Below are 19,694 nucleotides of genomic sequence, written 5' to 3'. Positions count from 1 at the left end.
TTTTTGTTTGTTTGTTTTTAAAGAGCTCTCCATTTGCTCAGCTCAGCTTTGGATTATGTTATCCACAGTTTACTATATACCTCTATCAATTCTAATGCTTAGAAAAGATACACAATTTCTAAATATGTTAATGTACGGATTTGTAAAAACAAAAATCAAGCTGAAGGATGATCTCAATATTCTGAAATCATTATAGAGAACGAATGAAAGTACAATCTTTGTACTAACAATGGCACTGAGAAAGATGGAAAAATAGAAGCTGTCTTCTCAAAGTTTAATCACTTACAGTATTTGGCATGAGTCAGGCAAGTTCCAAAGCGAAGTGATTTCTAACTGGATAAATCTCACGCACTAAAGCTGACCCCTGTTTTAACCAGGGGGAGAATTCTTTCGTAAGAATGTACATTTGTGGACCAATGGTAACCCCTACTTATCAAGCACAAGCCTAGCGTGGCACCTGACACAAAAAGATGAAGTCTCCATGGAATGGAGACATGAATGACTGAACAGCAGCATCAAACAGAAACGGAACAGCGGTATTTCACTTCGCCACCACTGCTTCTTGGTGATCGTCCCTCCTGGGATCACCCAGCAAGGCTGGAGGCCTCCTGCCCTCTTGCATGTGGAACTGTCCCAGCCCCCAGTTCCAGCGGGTCTTCTTGCCCTTGCTGTCTCCCACCCTGCTCCAGGAGACCTCTTAGACTTTTCAACATTTCTTCATGTCTTGGTCCCAACCCTGGGACCTACTACAACAACCCAATTCCATTAATGAAACATAAACTGTGTTAGATGCATGGGGGTGAAAGCAGCCTAAGAGTGAAAACTGGAAGGGGAAGGAGAGTCATGACGTTGATGAAATGTGTTGGCACTCTGTTATGGAATCTCCTGCTCAAAGAAAATGTCAAATTATTTGGCCAGCCTTAACTATCCTAGGACTGCTTAGAGTTTATGGAGGAAAATGTGTGATTAAAACCATTTTGGAAATCCTGAATTGGTCAGATTAAGTTTTTTCTACTGCAGGACTTCTCAGAGCTTTGAATTATGCTAATATTATGAATCACTGAGACATTACCCAAATTTAGGACTCTCCATCTTTGCTTTCTAATGAGTTAAAAATTTAAAAAAGTTTTTTTTCCCTCTTTCTCCTAACATGTAAAATGGTAGCTATCAATTTAAGCAATTTTTACAGTGTTCCACAGAAATGTTTCAACATCTAGAACTAATTTTATTTATTTATTTATTTATTTTTGTCTTTTTGCCATTTCTTGGGCCGCTCCCACGGCATATGGAGGTTCCCAGGCTAGGGGTCGAATCAGAGCTGTAGCTGCTGGCCTACGCAGAGCCACAGCAACACGGGATCCAAGCCTCGTCTGCAACCTACACCACAGCTCACAGCAATGCCGGTCCTTAACCCACTGAGCGAGGCCAGGGATCAAACCTGTAACCTCATGGTTCCTAGTCGGATTCGTTAACTACTGTGCCACGACGGGAACTCCTAGAACTAATTTTAGAAGAGAAGAAACATGGTTTCTAATAAGTACAAAGTTATAAACCTATGGAGTGCTCCAAAAATACCTGATTCGATAGAGTACAGCACTTCAGCATTTTTCCCTTTGTCCTTGTCCAGAGCTGTAACCTGCAACACGACTGAGCCAATGGCAGCTGATTCGTAAACCCGCCCTTCATAGGAGGAGCTTGTGAACCAGGGGGCGTGGTCATTGGTGTCGCTGACATTAACAATAATCCTTGCAAAGTTGCGCTTCACAGGGACATCTTGATCTCGTACCTAGAAGAAGCAACATATTAGCAATCTGTTAAGGTTTTCCTTATAATTGATTAAAGATCACTCTCAATCATATGGAACCCTCCAGGAACAGTAGAATGGCAGAAGAATGAGCAGAAAGCTGTACCATGACTGTGAGAACGTGCTGGTGAATGGCTTCATGATCCAGTTTTTCTGATGTATAGAGAGAGCCGGTTGCAGGATCAAGACGAAATTTCTTGAGACTCAGTGGATCGATACTGCTCTGCAGAGTGTAGATTAGCTTGTTTTTCTCATCCTTATCCATAGCACTGATTTGCAAAATTTCTGTTTCTGGCACTGTGTCTTCAGGAATAACAACTTCATATTTTGATGTAGAAAATTGAGGACGATGGTCATTTGTGTCTATTACTTTGATGAATACCTGTAATGACAAAATGAGTCACATTACAATATTCCTAATTATGATGTTTTAGTATTTAAAGCATCAGGGAAAAAAATCAGATGCACACTGAAAAAACAGTAATTTTTGAGCAAAATGAAATACAAACACGAGAAATAAAAGCAAACAAAATCCAAAAAAAAAAAATCCTTAAAATTTTTCATTGATATATTACATATGTAAGATAATTAAGACGTTTCAAAATTCTTGGGAAAAATGTATCATACACACACAAATGTAACACATTCTTTCTGAAATGCAGGCTTAATTTCTTTTAGGTCTCCACAGAAGAGATATTTCTAGATTAATCATGTAAAGAATTTCCTTTGCCAGGATTCAGAGGGAACTGATTTCTTGGATCAGATTTGCATCTGTAACTCGCGAGCTACTGAGGTGAGCATACTACTCGACAGTCTTGTTCTAATCTTTGAGACAGTTCTTGTTCTAATCTTTGAGACTCCAAATCCCCTATTGATAGACATTAAATAGAAAAAGGAAAATCAGACTTGTGCTTTAAAATCCTGATGCTTTCATGATCACAAAACCAGATACAGAGAGTAAATACATTTACTTCCTAAAAACAACTTAAAAACATTGGAGAGAGAGAATGTCAAGTATGTCCGCAGAGAATAAACACCTTAAAGGAGGGAGTTCCTGTCATGGCTCAGTGGTAACCAACCTGACTAGTATCCATGTGGACTTTGAGGACTTCGGTTCCATCCCTGACCTCACTCAGTGGGTTGAGGATCTAGCGTGGCCATGAGCTGCGTGTAGGTCACAGACCATGGCTCAGATTTGGCGTTGTTGTGGCATAGATTGGCAGCTGTAGCTCTGATTCACCCCTGGCCTGGGAACCTCCATGTGCTGCTGGTGAGCCCTAAAAGGACAAAATAAAAAAAAAACCAACCAACCAACCAAAAAAAAAACTTAAAGAAAAAAAAAAAAAAAAAAAAAAAAAAGATGTTTAAAAACTCAGTCCCAAGCTAAACTATTTTTTTTTTTAACTTGGATAGTCAGAAGATTAATTTTCAGACTGAAGAGACATGAGGCATGGTGGGAACCACTACTGACTAGAAAAGATGGTTCACAGCTGTAAACAAGAAATATGAGCTTCACTGGTGCATATGGACCTATTCCCAATGGCACAGGAGGACCAAGTCTCAGGAGCACATGGGCTCAGTGTTAACCACACTGGGTGGGCATATGGACTGGGGGTCTTCCCATGAAAACCCCGGTGTTCTCCTAGAACATGAACACGCCAGCGATGGATCTGTAACATTCAACTATATGAAAACTAAATTGCATCTACCAAACCACAGAAAGGTTTTAGGTAAAAGTCACGGAAACATTTAAAACTATAGATGCCTTCCTTTGAAAGGTCAATGACACCCAGAAGCAATGGTTATCAAGGTAAATTCTATAAATTAAACATTCTATGTTCATTTCCACTATACATTTAAAATTCACTTTGCTCATGGAGTGTTGGGCAGAGACAATTTAATCCTGCTCCCAGATCAATGGATCCCAACTACATGGCAACAGCTGAAGTAAGGACCATCCTTTCTGATAAAGCAATCCAGCTGACACCTACGTCCTGGTGTCACACGCTCATCCCTTGCTAGGTTTACTGAGGGTGTGAGGGAAATGTGGAGAGCCCCTGCCCTCATGAAGCTTTCCACCTCGCCGGGAAAAGTCCCGCACATGCAAAGCCTACTGAAGTGTCATATACTGTTAAGGACGTTTTCAAAAGTCCAGAGGTGATCTGGGCCATTCGGGAAGCTTTTAAGGAGGAAATAGGCTCTGCTTGCATAGGTCTTAGGTCGGCAGATGGATATCTCCTGGGGCAGGAAGAAGAGCTTGGTCAAAGACATGAATGCCAGGGATGGAATGGAACAGGCCATCTCTCAGAGACTGCAGAGAAGAGCCTGGAAGCAGGGGTGACACGGTAAAGGAGCGGGGGGAAGGTGGGGTCCGAGAGCGGAGGCCGACTTCCCAGCAGAGTCTGAGAACTCTATGTTCTGTGTGTCCAAGCCCTCGGATGGGAGCAAATTCCCCTTCCATCCTCCCCCCAGTCAGGCAGACCTTCCTATGAGTGGGCAGCGTGGGATGAATCACAGGGACAGACAATGGAGACAGGAAGGTGCCTGGGAGCCAAGTTGGGGGCTGAGAGCCCAAACCAGGGCTGATGTGCACCAGGGAGCATGTGGGGAGTGCTCATGGGCAGCTGTGGGGGAGAGGGGACAGGCCTGAGGGCTTGAAGGGTGAGCCCCGGTAAGCCCTCAGAAGTGTCCTAGGAAGATCTAGTCTCTACCCACTTTCCAGAGGAGAAATGGAAGCACGAAGGGTTATACCACCTACCCACACACAGGAGTAGGAGGCAGAGCCCTGATTCAACCCAAATAGTCTGTTCCAGAGTGTGCAACACTGATGCTCCAGAGAAATGGAAAGAAAGGAAAGCAAGGCTGTTTCAAAGTAAGGAGAAAAAATGTGGACTGGATTGGTAAGTTACCTGAGATACCAGATAAAGCAAAGTGACCTAAATTAATACTGGTTAGCATCCTGGGCAGAAAACAGCATGACAGGAAAGCAAGCAGAGGAGCTGCTTCCACAGAGAATGGCAGGGCATCCTGCTCCTCCACCCCAACCTCTGGGGCGAGGCACCGAGCTCTGCAACCCTCAGACCTGACTCCTGCTGCTACTGACCTTGCTGCAGCAAAACCGGTTCTGTCGGTTCCTGAGTTTCTCCTACAAACAGTAATCTACCTGCTGTGTCCCTGTGCCTGAGCGGTTCTGATCTCCTCTCTGCAGATGGTACTGGCCGCTCCACTCCCGCTCAGATTCCCATCTCCCGGTCCTCAGCCCCTGGCTGGGAATCAAAACCTGATTTATGGATTGTTCCCTTTGTCCCACACCAGGGCAGTCAGTGGGGCCATGCAACTGCCCTCTGGACACTGGCCACCTCTCCCTGCCAGCAATTCACCGGGAAATTATCAATACCCTCGGAAGACGACTCAAAATAAGTCACTGAAGTATACCTGAAGCACTGAAATTGAAGATACTCTGTGGCCCTGAGAAAAGACGACTGTAATATATGTACTGGGTTTCACAGGAATTTGGGCAATCTACAGCATATTTCACACTAAGCTCTTAACTATCCTAACTAAAATGACAATTACTGGAAGTTATGTGATAAGTGATAAATGCTACAGGTAGAAAGATCGTCTTTAATAAGGAGAACGCTTGGCACAGAGGGTCATTTCTACCATTTACTAACTAGATTTCTGGTTAGTCAATGACTTGAACTGATCTACTACCCTTTAAACCTTTCACAATTACCCTGTTAAATTTATTACAATTCTCGATGCTTTGCTCTCATTTTCATGCTCTAAAGTCTAGCTTCTTCAATAAGAACAGTTCCCAAGACTGAAATGTTAATCCTGGGCTGGCACTTTTACATGACAATCTCAAAATGACCCCAACGCATGACACATCTGTCAATTTTAAATACACTAAAAATCACAAGCATTTGGAGAAAGAAATAAGGTCGCTTTCCCACTGGTTTTAAATGATCTATTCATTTATTAGGTGAAAAGATATCACAGACTATAATTTTTATTCTTCAAGGCAGCTAACTGATTTAGCAGATGATCTGTCTCATTTAAGGTTTAAAAGAATATATTCTAAAGATAGGAAATTAGAATTCAGAAGTATTTTAATCCTCTAACATTTAATTTCTTCCCTTTACTTTTTGGCTACAACAAATTATACAGAAGCCTTTAGCTTCTATCATTCTAATGTAAACTCCAAGAGGGTAGGATTTTATTTCCTACTATTCAGCTTCTAGAACAAAACCTGGCACATTTAACAAAATTCTCAAACAGCCCCTACTGTGAATCAAAGAGAACTGCTAAGGAAGAAGAGAATTTAAATGTAATTTGTAGGGTTTAAATTTAAATTTGAAATGCCAGTAATCTGACCATGTCTTAATCATCAGTTAGGAACACAAAGATGTTAAAGGAATTATTAGAACAACTTTCAGTTATATTACAGAGCCAAGGAGAGGGGAAAAATCCAAAAACCTGCTTAAAAGAAAATTAATCACTTTAACCAGTTGTAATGCAAATGACTTGGAGAATTCATCCTCAATAGGGATACGTTTTATACTAACACAATTCAAAATGAGTATAAAAGTAAAAATTGATGGTATAACAACTTTTTTCCTGAAGTCTTCTTTCATATTTTTCAAAACTGGTTAATTACATGCAAAACCTAAATCAGGATTTGTGGTGAATTTTCATTCTCTAAATAAAAATCCCTGTGTATACGGTATGCATAAACTATCGCTGTAGTAACTTCTGATTTGAGAACCTCAGAGAGCAGAATCAACTGCCATCTGCCCGTGGACCCTGATCAGAACGCTGTGTCAATCCTCCTGGGACAGACACGTCTTCGGCCTCCACCTACCTGAGTCAGTATAGTGGTGGTTCCATCTGTAGCCTCGACTGTGAGATTATAGTTCGATTTCTGTTCTGCATCCAGGGGTTTGGCAATAATGATGGTGCCAGTGCCCTTGTCCACATCAAAGTGACTGTCATAGTTGCCGCCTAGTTTATGACAGGAGAAATAGAGAAGTGAGAACAGGTCACAGGATGAAATCTCTCATTTATTTTGTGGCTTTCTAATAACTGTTAATGGCAGTTTAGAAAAGAAGGCGGGAAGAAAAATGCCTGATACAGTGAATAAAGTGATGCCCAGGAGCTTTCATTTTGAAAGACCAGAAAAGGACCAACTGGAGAGATGGGGTATACTTACTAAGCCATGACTGTGGAGGAAGCTAGTAAGTGAGAGGATACTACTCAATGAAAGGAGGCAAGAAAGTAACTGAGAACAAACAGAAAACATTTATAACACTGCCAGCAAATTAATTTTCATTTCATTTTTTTTCAAGGATTCTGAATACCTCTTTAATGTATATCCTCAGGAGCTACATACCACATCATATAGTACCTCAAGCTGGCCATTTAAAAATTTACTAAAGGCGTTCCAGCTGTGGTGCAAGGGGGTTGGTGGTGCCTCTGCAGCACCAGGATGCAGGTTCGATCCGCAGCCCTGCACAGTGGGTTAAAGGATCTGGTGTTGCCCCAGCTGTGGCATAGACTAAAATTGTGGCTCAGATCTGATGCCTGGCCTGGGAACTCCATATGCCACAGGGCAGCCTCCCCGCCCCCCGACTTTTTTTTTTTTAAAAATGTGGGACAATTTGAGCATATTGCTTGAATAAAAGAACTATTAAAAACAAATGTTAACTCTGAAAAGAGGTGGTAGTTAACATCAGTTAATCCTGACTCTTACAATACAGTAGTTGAAATTTTTCCCATTGCTGTCAAACACAAAGCTTAATGAAGCAAAGTTTCTGTGCTACATTATCCAAACGCATTCCCCATTATATTCCAGATAAAGCTCTCTTTTCAAAGCCACTGAACTTGAGATACTTATAGCAATGAAATGGAATGTAATGAAAATAAAGTCTAAACATCATGATGAAGCTCTATGACTAAAGCCCACCAAAAAGCAAACTTGAGATACTTACGGCAATAAAATGGAATGCAATGAAAATAAAATCTAAACATTATGATGAAGTTCTATGACTAAAGCCCACCAAAAAGCAAAAGAGCACACACACACAAAACAAAGCACACAGTTAAATCTAAAAATAAGGATCTAGGGATGGATGGAAAGTCGGAATGTTTGCAACGGGAATGGGTGACCACATGGTGCTACGGAAAGGTAAAGCAATGAAAGATGGTCACTGGAGAGCAGAAAGTTCGAAAAACCAATGCTTTTCTTTTAGATCTCATAATCTGAGGCAAATTATGTGATCTCAGCAGATACCTTCTGCTGTACAGTTCAGGTCACAAGTCATCTGAAAGATGTAAAACACTTCTTAGCAAGTGTGTCTCCTGGCACAGCCAAAAAGAAGCAAGCATGGAAGGCAAGCACAGAACAAAGAGAGCGATCAATCAGAGCCGTTCCAAAGGCGGTTCACACGTGACGTTTGACGCCGTGTCTGCTCATCTGGAAATGCGACAGGAGTTAACAGAAAGCAAACAAACTGTTCTGACTGCGGTGAACTATGAAAAGAATTTTTTGTTAATTTAAAACTAAACTGTAATGGTTTCGTAGGTGTTGATAACATCAACAATTTCATACAAAGATCAAAGTTTGGAAAGCAGCCCAGCTGTCTAGAGTGAAAGTTCAGGAGGTAAAGCCCGAACCCTCTGTGCCCCGCGGCCCCTGTGGCTTCAACGTGCAGAGACACAGCAACTGGGGGCATGAGGGCTTAGGGGTGAAGAGGGAAAAGGGGCTTTAGGTCCCAACTAGAGACGACTCCAACACATACTTTTGATTTTAAAATACTGTAAAGAAATCAGAATTTAAAATTACAATGTCAAAGTCTACTGTGAAACAGTTTTAAGTATGTTGTATTATATTCTATGTCTAAGCTAAATTAAGTGACAAAGAAAAAAAGAATTAGCTTAGGCATGTAATTTTTTTAATCGCAGGTTGATTTAATCTAGTGAACCTTGCTTACGAATGAAAAGCAACGTAAATCAAACTTAAAAAGCCACAGTTGGAGTCCCCCGGTGATGCAATGGGTTAAGGATCTGGCAGTGTCCTGCTGTGGCAAGGGCTGCTGCGGAGGTGTTCTGATCCCCCCTCCAGAATTCCCGCATGCTGCGGGTGTGGCCAGCCACAGTTGATACAGTTGAATATTCTTAAAACTTTTAATCATATTCCCTATAAAATACTGATATGTGACAATCACACAGTTACTTTAAACATTCAAATCATATTCACTAAAAATAGTTACATGCCATATGTTATGTATCAAGAAGGAAAAACGAAGCTGTGCTTTTGAACTAAACATTTGGATTTTTGTTATTCTCGGATGTGCTTTTAAAAAAACTTTAATAAGGTACATACAGGGCACCTCTTTTAAACAAGTTCAATATATGGTGGATATTGCGGAAAAAATGTGCAAGCAAAATACTACAATTTAATTTTTTTTCTTGCTATTTAGGGCCGCACCTGCGGCACATGGAGGTTCCCAGGCTAGGGGTCAAATCGGAGCTGTAGCCACCGGCCTACGCCACAGCCACAGCAACCTGGGATCCGAGCCATGCCTGCAACCTACACCGCAGCTCAAGGCAAAGCCAGATCCTTAACCCACTGAGCAAGGCCAGGGATCAAACCCATGTCCTCATGGATACCAGTCCGGCTCCTTGCCACTGAGTCACAACGGAAACTCCAAAATACTACAACTTAAAACAAATCCTTTACTTATGTATCTTACTGCCAATTTTAAATTCTGAGATGTGCACGAAAATCAGAAAACCACAGACAGGTTCTCCTCAGTGTAACCTATATAAGAACAAATGAAAACAATCGTGAATGCTTACCAATGATGTCAAACCAAAGAGGGATGCCTGGAGGTTCAACAGTTATTACTCCAATCATGTGAGCAACTGGATCGCTTTCCATTACAGTAAAGGTAAAAAATGATTCTTCGAATGCAATTGGCTCCAGGGACGGTTTGGGCTTGGAGATCCATTCAATATGGAGTCGAGTGGTGGATGACTTTTGGGGCCGACCGTTATCAACTGCCTTAATCTATAAAACATGGGCAGAGGAGATTAAAAACACCAAATGAGGAGCTGCGTCTTCCAGCTGAAGCATGGATTGGTTGGGTCTTAAACTGAACCAACTGTGCTCTATGTTCCACGTGTTCAACGCCTGATGTAAAGAGCAACACTGTCATGCCCTTCTCAACATAAACGACTGGAATGACGGCTAAAAAAGGATCAATGAACTCATACCTCCTACAACACTGTGGGCATTTACTGAATACAGTTAAGAGAGAAGACATGAGACGAGATTAATAGTTGGAGCACACAAGTAATTCGAAGACCAGATCTCCACTTACTGAAAGAATATCATATTCTCCAGCTGCAGAAAACTTCTTGGACAAAACCACTCCAGTTTTTGGCTCAATGAAAAATTTGCCATGCTCATTTCCTTCTTCGATGCTGTAGGAGATTTCTGCATTGGGACCTTCATCTTTGTCTGTAGCTATAACACGATATAAAGGCTCACGTTTGCTGCTTCTTTCTCGTTCAGGTTTTTCTCGCTCAGGGAGCCTGATTTTGTAGAACTTTTGTAGGAACTGAGGTTTGTTGTCATTTTCGTCAAGGATCTTCACAATTACTCTTGCGATGGTTGACTTGGGGGGACTACCATTGTCTGTCACAGTAACCTAGGTTTTTTTTTTAAGAGAACATCAAGAAATGTTTTAAAAATATACTATATACAAAGTGAATAATGATCGGCTTTTGCATAAACCTCTGCAGTTCACACAGCGCCATGACACACACCATCTCCTCTCACTCTGACCACAGCCTGGGAGGGGGCACATGGGGACTCAGGGAGGTGGCAGGAGCCCTTGCTCCCTCCTTACCTGTCACCCCTCTTCCTCCCACACCCTAACTGTAATGTGAATGCCACCAAAAAAACTTAGTATTTTTTAAGCAAAGGAAGAGATACATGAAGATTTTTTTTTTTAATTTTTGTTTTTTAGGGCCACACCTGAAGCATATGGAAGTTCCCAGGCTAGGGGTCGAATCAGAGATACAGCTGCCAGCCTACACCACAGCCAGAGCAATGCCGGATCCAAGCTGCATCTGCGACCTACACCACGGCAAAGCCAGATCCTCAACCCACTGTGCAATGCCAGGGATCAAACCCGCAACCTCATGATTTCTAGTTGGGAGTCATTTCTGCTACGCCACAATGGGAACTCCCCACACGAAGAATTTAAATATTTAAGAGCCCTCTTCTATACACTTAACAATAAAATCTTCACATACTACATTTAAAAACTGTCATTTTTAAGCTTCATCAAGATAAACTAAATCATCCATTTAAAACACACGTTAAGCAGTGTGTCTTTTAATACTAGTAATCACCATTCTCTATTGTTTGGCTTTTTTTTTTTTTTTTAAGAGACATTTTCCACATTTGGTAGGGTGGACTAAACATTTAAATTCAAGACCAACTTATGAAATAAGACTTTCAGTAAAAGAAATGTAAAATAAGTGTCACTCGAAGTAAATTACTCATGTGTTCAGTTTAGGTATAAAAAGGTCTGAGATTCTTGAACACCGGCGAATGTTTCTGTAAGCATAAGAGACAATTTCGCCCTCAAATCAGTGTTCATTTTTACTTCAGTGTGTACATTAAAAGGAACGGCCCTAGTTATTCTCGCCTTACCCACATCCTTCCTAATTAATTACTGAACTACTAAAAACATTAAAGCAGACTGAAGTTTTCTGGGGAACTATGTTCTTTTCGAGGGTTGGTAGGTGTAATTCTGTTGTTTATTATCAAAGTGTGAATGAATGTACCCTGACAGTACTTGTCCGGAGCATTTAAGTAGCTGCTTTAATTAAAAGTACATGATCTACCTTCTCAATTCTCCAAATAAAACCAAAGTATAATTATTATTTTAATTTTCACCTCTCCTAACATTTCCTTTTGATCAGTTTTCATATGACATGGAAAGGAAAAAAAGAAAAATTAAAGAGATGTGCAACCAAGTACTATGCATTTGTAGCATTCAGCATTAAACAGGTCCTAAGTCTGGGTTCCATAACCAGCAGCCAGTAACACAACTTTTAACATGCGATTGGAAAAAATTCTCTTAAGACAGTCAAATCAATGCCAGGACTAGCCCTCAAATATATAACCAGAAAAGGACTGCAGAAAAAACACAGAGGATACGTAAACAATTACAAAATCTTATTTCTCATTGATATTTTAATATTATCTTCAATGTCCTAAGTATCTTACACCTACCCCCCCAGCCTTTGACATTCATTGAAGACGGTTGGTGTGTCGGAGTTCCCGTTGTGGCTCGCGGTTAACCTAGCTCAGTGGGTTAAGGATCTGGCATTGCCACGAGCTGTGGTATAGGTCGCAGACGTGGCTCGGATCCCACATTGCTGTGGCTGTGGTGTAGGCTGGCAGCTGCAGCTCTGATTCGACCCTTAGCCTGGGAACCTCCATATGCTGCAGGTGCGGCCCTAAAAAAGACAAAAGATTACACACAAAAAATTAACAGGTGTGCCATGTGGTTCTAACCAGGTGAGGGGACTGGAGCAGGATGGTGCTCTTGATATTTTGAGATCTGTTTCTTTTCTGGGGAAAGAAAAAGGTGTAATGGAAACCTGAACTATAGTCACAATGTTTTCTTTATTTTCTTTTTTATTATGACCAGAAGCTAATATAAAAATAGCAACGCTATGAATACTAGTTAATGTCAGATTGCCCTTTCCCATAATATTTATGGATATAATAGTTTTTAAATAATTAAAAATAAAACAATGCTCACTTCTAATATGTGTTCGTCTTGCTGCTCTCGGTCTAGTTTCCTTGATGTAGTTGTGATGAGACCTATAAAATGGATAACAGTTCATGAATTTTCACAAATAAATCAATTAAAAAATAATGTAACTGAAACCACCACACATACTGAGTGAAGCAGTCTGAGCAAATGTCCAGTTTATTCTCAAGAGGAAAAAATTATTAATCTAGGTACACTTAATTATTTTATTTACAAACGACATACTTTATACTTTCTTATTGTAATGATTTTTAAACACATTAGATAATGACAGAAGTATTAAGTGGAAAAACTCAAATCAGTTAAATTTGTAAAAATTTGTAGAATAGTTTCAACATACATTTTGTTTGGAGAAGATTTTTAAAAAATGAAATGAAGTTATCCAAGGTTTCAACCTCATCTGTATCTCCTGTGGCTGCTGCAGAGATGATTAAGAATCGACAGAAATATTCTATAACTATATTAAAAAGGACCATGGAAAATATAATGTGACTATGATTTATTACCTTTGAGTCATCAACCCTCAGGAATAAAGAATTATAAAAAGTAATGTGATTTTTCAGGTAACACTACTTAAATTACACTTTATTTCCCCAAAAGGAGAAAATAAACGAGCCTCAAAGAAACCTCATATTCAGTAATTCTTTGATTTTTCTATCAAACTAGAATATCTATAATTTAAATCTTTCTCTCGAGCATAACTTTCAATAATAATAATCTTTTGATAACTGTGGGCCAAACTGCCGACATACACTGGAATCTAGAAGACCATTACAATTGATGAAATATATTCTTGTACTTCACAGCAAATACAAACAAAATCCCTCCAGCCACTAAAACAGCCTCTATGTTGACGACAAAGAGGTGCAAACTGAGCGGCTCTGACATCAGATGTGAAGTTAGAGTAAAAGGCTTTGACGTGGCAAATCACTGCTGGGACTGAGTTTCCTCTTGCCCAGCTTCCTGTGGTTTTCCATAGAGAAATATTTCAAATAACTCACATTTAAAAACAGATTCTGGAATTCCCATCCTGGCTCAGCACAAACGAATCTGACTAGCATCCAGACAAAAAAAATAAAAATAAAAACAGATTTTATCATTCAACTTCTTCTTCTTCTTTTTTTTTTTTTTTTTTGGCTTTTTAGGGCCACCTTCGCAGTATATAGTTCTCAGGCTAGGGGTCAAATCGGAGCTACAGCTGCTGGCCTACACCACAGCCACAGCAACTGGGGCTCTGAGCCCTGTCTGTGACCTACACCACAGATCAGGGCCAGATCTCTGACGCAGTGAGGGAGGCCAGGAGCCAGGGATCAAATCTGCATCCTCATGGATACTAGTGGGATTCCTTTCTGCTGCGCCAAATGGGAACTCCCAGATTTTATCATTCTAACTGATCTTCTCCTATTATCCTAATTTCACAAAACTACCAATTAAAGGCTATTCAAAAAGTTTTCTAAATGTATAAATGAAAGGTTTGTGTTTTCATTCAATCCGAGTCACGAACAATCTCCATCAACATTATCTTCCCCAGAACTCAATGAAGCAACGCTATCTTTTTCATAAGGACAACGAAAGAATATACTGTAAGCTTGAAACGGGGGTTCTTCTCAAACCACACTTAGAAATTAAAAGAAGTTCAAGGAAAATGCTTCACAATGCTTAATGGTGTGAAAATGTTGCTTACTGTGGCACGAGCTTGATTTTCATCAGTTAAAAACCTTCTAAAGTTAATCCTTTTTTCCCCCCATCAAAAGTTTACTACCCTTTCCGAATGTGGTTTTACGTAGTGCAAAAGTGACAGGAAACCACTGTCATTGGTCCCATCTAATTGTCCTCATGTGCCTGGCCACCCAAAACTTGTTAATGGTAGCATCACAAGAGGCCACAGCAAAACAGTATTCTGCTTCTGTAGAATATAATCATTCATTTCGGGATTTCCATCAGCAAATAAATGTCTGTGGCGCATAAATAAAAATCCATTAGCAAGTCCAGTTCCTCACTTCACAGGTTACTTACAGCACACCAGACTGCTAATAAGATGAACTTCCCACCCACAGCACTAATTCAATACAAAGACAAAAAGCAAACCTGACCATCTCCTAGGTTTGGAATTATCTGCATGCTCTCCATACTTAAAATTAATTCTCTCATAACTCAAATGAAATATTAACGTCATGCAAATGCAATGAATCCCAATATTCCCTTTTCATCCATTTTTTTGCTCAGCTACTCTCATCCACTCCTCCACTCTCTCGGCTTAAACGTCATATCTGAGGCCTCCTGTGACAGGCCTAGCCTGGGGTCGTGCTGCTGGGTTTCCCAAGCTCTGTCACTTGCTCTATCACGACATCTCCCCAGACACGACAGTCACTCATCTGCAAGTCTTTTTTGGTAAACTTCAAAGCCCACAAGACTGCCTTTCTTATATATCCTGGTTATCCTGCTATACCTCTATTACCTTAAAGAAACACTTAAATGTGCGAACACACGCATTTCTTAAAACCATAGAAGAGTAGAATTAAAAATACTCTTGGAGTAAGAGAGGTACATAAACTACACTACACTTGGACATGATAAAAATGTACAGCTTATACAGGAGCTCAGAGAAAACCACTTGACATGCATTCACAGGCAAGACGTGTCAGGGCACTGTGACCGGTGACCCAGGTGAGGGTGGCGTCCAGCAGACGTCTAGAGGCACAGGTCTGAAGTGCAGGGAAGTCGCCAAAGGCAGAGACAGACTAGGTTACACCCCAGGTACAGAAGAGAATACAGAGAACAGGAATGGTGGGCCTACCAAAAAATAAAGGACAGGGCAGCCTGATCTCATTCAGGTCAGGGCCTGAGCTCAGCATGTAGGAACCATCGGGAAGCCTAAGAAGCCAGGGCTGGAGGAGAACCAGATACCCCAGAGGCCACAGGCAGAGAAGTTTAAGGAGGATGTACTCCTCCAAGAAAGGCAGGAAGTGGACCTGGGAGGAATTTCCTTCACGAAGAGGAGACAGAGTATAAGTATTGATTGACTCTAACCAAGGGAGATGCAGATCCAGAGGTGAGCTGACCATGGCCTCATGTGCTGTCACAATTTATACGACACTTAAGATATTTCAGGAATTCCGGTTGTGGCTCAGCGGTAACGAATCCAACTAGTATCCACGAGGATGAGGATTCAATTTCTGGCCTCGCTCAGTGGGTTAAGGATCCGACATTGCCGTGTGCTGTGGTGTAGGTCGCAGACGCAGCTGGGATCTGGCACTGTTGTGGCTGTGGGGTAGGCCGGCAGCTACAGCTGGGAACCTTCATATGCCACGGGTGCAGGCCTAAAAAGACCCCCCCCAAAAAAAAGACATTTCACACTGATAAAAAGACCTTTCTGCCTAGATCTGCAACACCTGTTCTGAAAGGAGTCTCATTACAAGCATCAGTTTTCTGGTCCCCAAGGCCATCACCAAGGGGGGGCAGTGCAGTGGGTGGCGTGAGCTGCTGCCAGTCCTCAAGAGAAGGGGAAATGAGTGTTTCTTGTGGAATTTCCATACAAAATGAATCCAGAAGAGAAAACACAATTTCCTAATGAAGGAGGAGCATACCCTTTGGAGATACGCTTCACCCTACATCAGTCAACTGCACTGGGAGCTGCCCCTCACGGAAGTGCTATTCAGACATCCCGCATGCCAGGCACACCAAGGGAGCTGCAGAATTCATTATGCATGTCACACTCATTTTCGCCTCCATCATCTTGCACTTCTCAATCCTACTAATCCTTCCACCTTGCCTGCCTGACAAACACCTATTTTCAAACATGTATCCAAAGTACACCCTTCCTATACACATGGCTTAAGCCTGTAGGTTTTAAATATCTAGTATATACATCCATTTTCTTTCATTTTAAACAGTGGCGCTCATCTGTATTGATTATTACTAAATCCCAGAAGGATCTATACTTCATAGAAACAGTACAGTATGTTAAAAATGGAGCGAAGCCTTCAAGATTATCAAACGGAACAACCTCAGCCAAAGAAAAATTAAGTTGTTTCAATTCACCAATAAGTCCTTATCAAAGCCCAAGATTGGAATTTAGTTTCCCTGGGGCCCAGATGTGAGGTGTTTTTTGGGGGGGGGGTCCCCCTCTCCATCACACCACACTGCCTAAGTCACTGCATTATGGTATTTCCAACCCTTCACAAACTCTGAACCGTGACTTAAGTGAAGTTTAAGAAAAAAGAAAACCAGCAATAGTTAATCATTATTTACTTAACAGCTTCCCCAAAGCAGGCTAGAGAATAAAATGGAGTGGGTAAAAGGAGAAAAAGGCATATGTAAATGTTGCTTCTTTTACCTTTATGTTTTATCCTTCTTTTCGGCGGAGCTCCATTAAATTAAAAATAGAAATGAGAAAAGACAAAACCTTTCCTTGGCCTAAAAAACCACCCATTCTGGAGACCGATCCTATTATACATGTAGGAGGGCTGAGAGAAAATACAGCTTCTCACGGATTCACAACTACGAGTTTACCACATACATGTATGTAAAACCAAGAAACCAAACGTTCCTGTTTTTATGAACATCGCTGAAAACTCCTCACAGCTTTCCTATGCTATTTTAACACAGATATAAGAGAGAATGTTCGATTAACTATAATGCTTTAATGTAAGATTTTACTCTTTGATGTTTCTTATAAATCCATACCAGAAGCCATCTCTAAAATTCTCAAAGTTCAAGAGAGCAAATGGACTTCACAAAGTAGGCAGCACATAAAGATGAACTCCAAGGATTAGTAGGTGAGGATAATGAGACAGTTCACATAGGCAGAACTGTATTTCCGTATTCATCCAACCATTCTGTGCTATCCACTCGGAATGCAGAGATGATTAAGGCAGAGTCTGATTTTCAAGAAACAAGGACAATGTCCAGAAGGCAAAGACTTCATTCAAAATACACTAAGCTAGACAAGAGTGTAGGGTCCACCCAGAGAAAGGTCCTTCAGGAGGGGTCTATATTCCAGGGAAGTTTGACCTTGGTTGGATGTTAGGACACTTGCAGTCTGGTCATCCCTGTTGTTCCAACAGACAACCAAGTCACCGGCCAATATGCGAGTGAAGCCATGCAGGACCAGCCAGCCTCCAGCCAAGTGAGCATCACTGCATCAGAGAGCAGCCAAGCCTGGAATCCTCAACCAAATTATGGTGGCTGCTTTAAGCCACTGAGTTTTGGGATGGCTGGCTCTAAAGCAAAAGCTAACTAATGCATCAGATGAGCTCATCTCTAACTGTTATCTGGCTTACTAAATGCCAACATGTTCTATTATGAGCTTGAAATGTATTATCTTGGCGTTCCCTCTGTGGATCAGCAGAAATGAACCTGACTAGTATCCACAAGGTTGTGGATTCGCTCCCTGGCCTCGCTCAGTGGGTTAAGGATCTGGCGTGGCTGTGGCTGTGGCGTAGGCTGGCAGCTGCAGCTCTGATTTGACCCCTAGCCTGGGAACTTCCATAAGCTGCAGGTGCAGCCCTAAAAAAAGAAAAAGAAAAATTAAAAAAATAAACATATTATCTCACTCAATCCATATGAATATAGGTAGCAATACCTGCACCATAATAAATAAACTAATATTTTTACAGGCTCAGAGATTAAGTTGCTTACTCAATGTTACCCAGCAAAGGGGTGAGATGGGAGGTGGATAAATCCAGAGTCTTACGGCCACATTAAGAATGAGAGACACCAGGGAGGGATAGAAGGCTTTGGTTCTGCAAAAAAGGGTTGAAAAATCATACTACACATGCAACTGGAGAAGGGGAAAAAAAAAAAGAATTTCTGAATAGGATTGAAGTCTAACTGCATTGAGAGAGAAAATAACTTGTAATCTGCAGTAGGGAGTTTTATAAGAACTAACACTGTAAAAGAAAAGGTTCTGGTTCTAAAAAAAAAGCTGGGTGGTCGTATGTTCACCTTGCTGGGCAGGATATTTACTTTGAATCATTTCCCAAATAGTCTGCTTGAAAACAGCAGAGGAAGCAGAATGATCAAGGAAGAAAACAAAGGTCTGCTCACCTAATCTACATCTCCCATTCCTCTGGTAATTCTCCTCTAATGCCTGCAACTCTTTTGGCTGTTTCATCCTTTTGCTTTTTTTTTTTTTTTTTTTATAGTAATGCATGAACTACAGCAACATGTGTTCTAGAGAAGCACTGTGCAACGGAACTTTCTGTGACTGCGTTCACATTCTACAATTTGCACGGTCCGACACAGTAGCCCCCAGCAGGTGCGGTCACCTAGCCCTGGAAATAGTAGCTGGTGAGGCTGAAACGCTGAATGCAAATAATCACGACTCATCTATGGAATTTCCAATTTCAAGTTATAGTTGTCAAAACCCAAAACTTGAACATCTCGGTGGTCAAAAACTGTTTCTGTGGTTAAGAATGGAAGCAGTAATTCAATAGCAAATACATTTATCCAAATCCAAATTCTATAAAAGCATCTGTCTTAACTCCAAACAGTGAAACAAGCAAAAATTTCCAAGATGCTGACATGCTGATCCTGCTCCATAAGGTCCCATTCCTTCCATCCCCTCCCTGTTACTAGTCTCCTTAATGGGCTCATCCGGGGATAAGGAAGCCGGGTTTGCTGTTGTTAGTTTACAGCTTCAGCTAAACACCTAAAAATCAACAGTCTCTGTGTTTAACAATGACTTAAAAAAAAAACCAAAAAAACCCCATCATTTTACCAGTTTACATTTTTCGCTCCTGGTGATCTCTTGTTAAAATTAAAAACTAATGAAATGTATGTTTATAAGCAGTAATGAAGTCATATGGTTTACTAGCTCAAAATCACCCACTTATTCAGCCTGTACTCTGCTACTCAACTTCTTTTTCAGAAAGTCTTCCCCAAATATGTCCCTCTGAGATACACATATAAAAGGCTAATTTAAATCTTAAGCATCTTCAGTGTGGACAGAGTAATTTCTTCAGTAGTTGTGATCTGGAAATTCTATTTTTCCCTTCCTATGTTCAAGCCCTACTTTAGCAGGCCTTGCT

General features: G+C 41.0%; 1 protein-coding gene across 1 annotated transcript in view; it reads right to left on the bottom strand.

Annotated features, from left to right (window-relative positions):
• The window catches only part of FAT1 (FAT tumor suppressor homolog 1 (Drosophila)), a 114,617-nt gene that overhangs the window by 40,416 nt on the left and 54,507 nt on the right, over positions 1–19,694 (bottom strand). Inside the window, 6 exon segments of the mRNA NM_001190170.1 lie at positions 1,576–1,786; positions 1,911–2,186; positions 6,669–6,808; positions 9,665–9,875; positions 10,189–10,518; positions 12,652–12,713. Of these exon segments, the coding sequence (NP_001177099.1) occupies positions 1,576–1,786; positions 1,911–2,186; positions 6,669–6,808; positions 9,665–9,875; positions 10,189–10,518; positions 12,652–12,713 (1,230 nt within the window).

Source organism: Sus scrofa, chromosome 17 (assembly GCF_000003025.6).
Source record: "Sus scrofa isolate TJ Tabasco breed Duroc chromosome 17, Sscrofa11.1, whole genome shotgun sequence".
In the NCBI taxonomy this organism is placed as follows: Eukaryota; Metazoa; Chordata; class Mammalia; order Artiodactyla; family Suidae; genus Sus; species Sus scrofa.
This window is presented reverse-complemented; position numbering and strand designations above follow the sequence as displayed.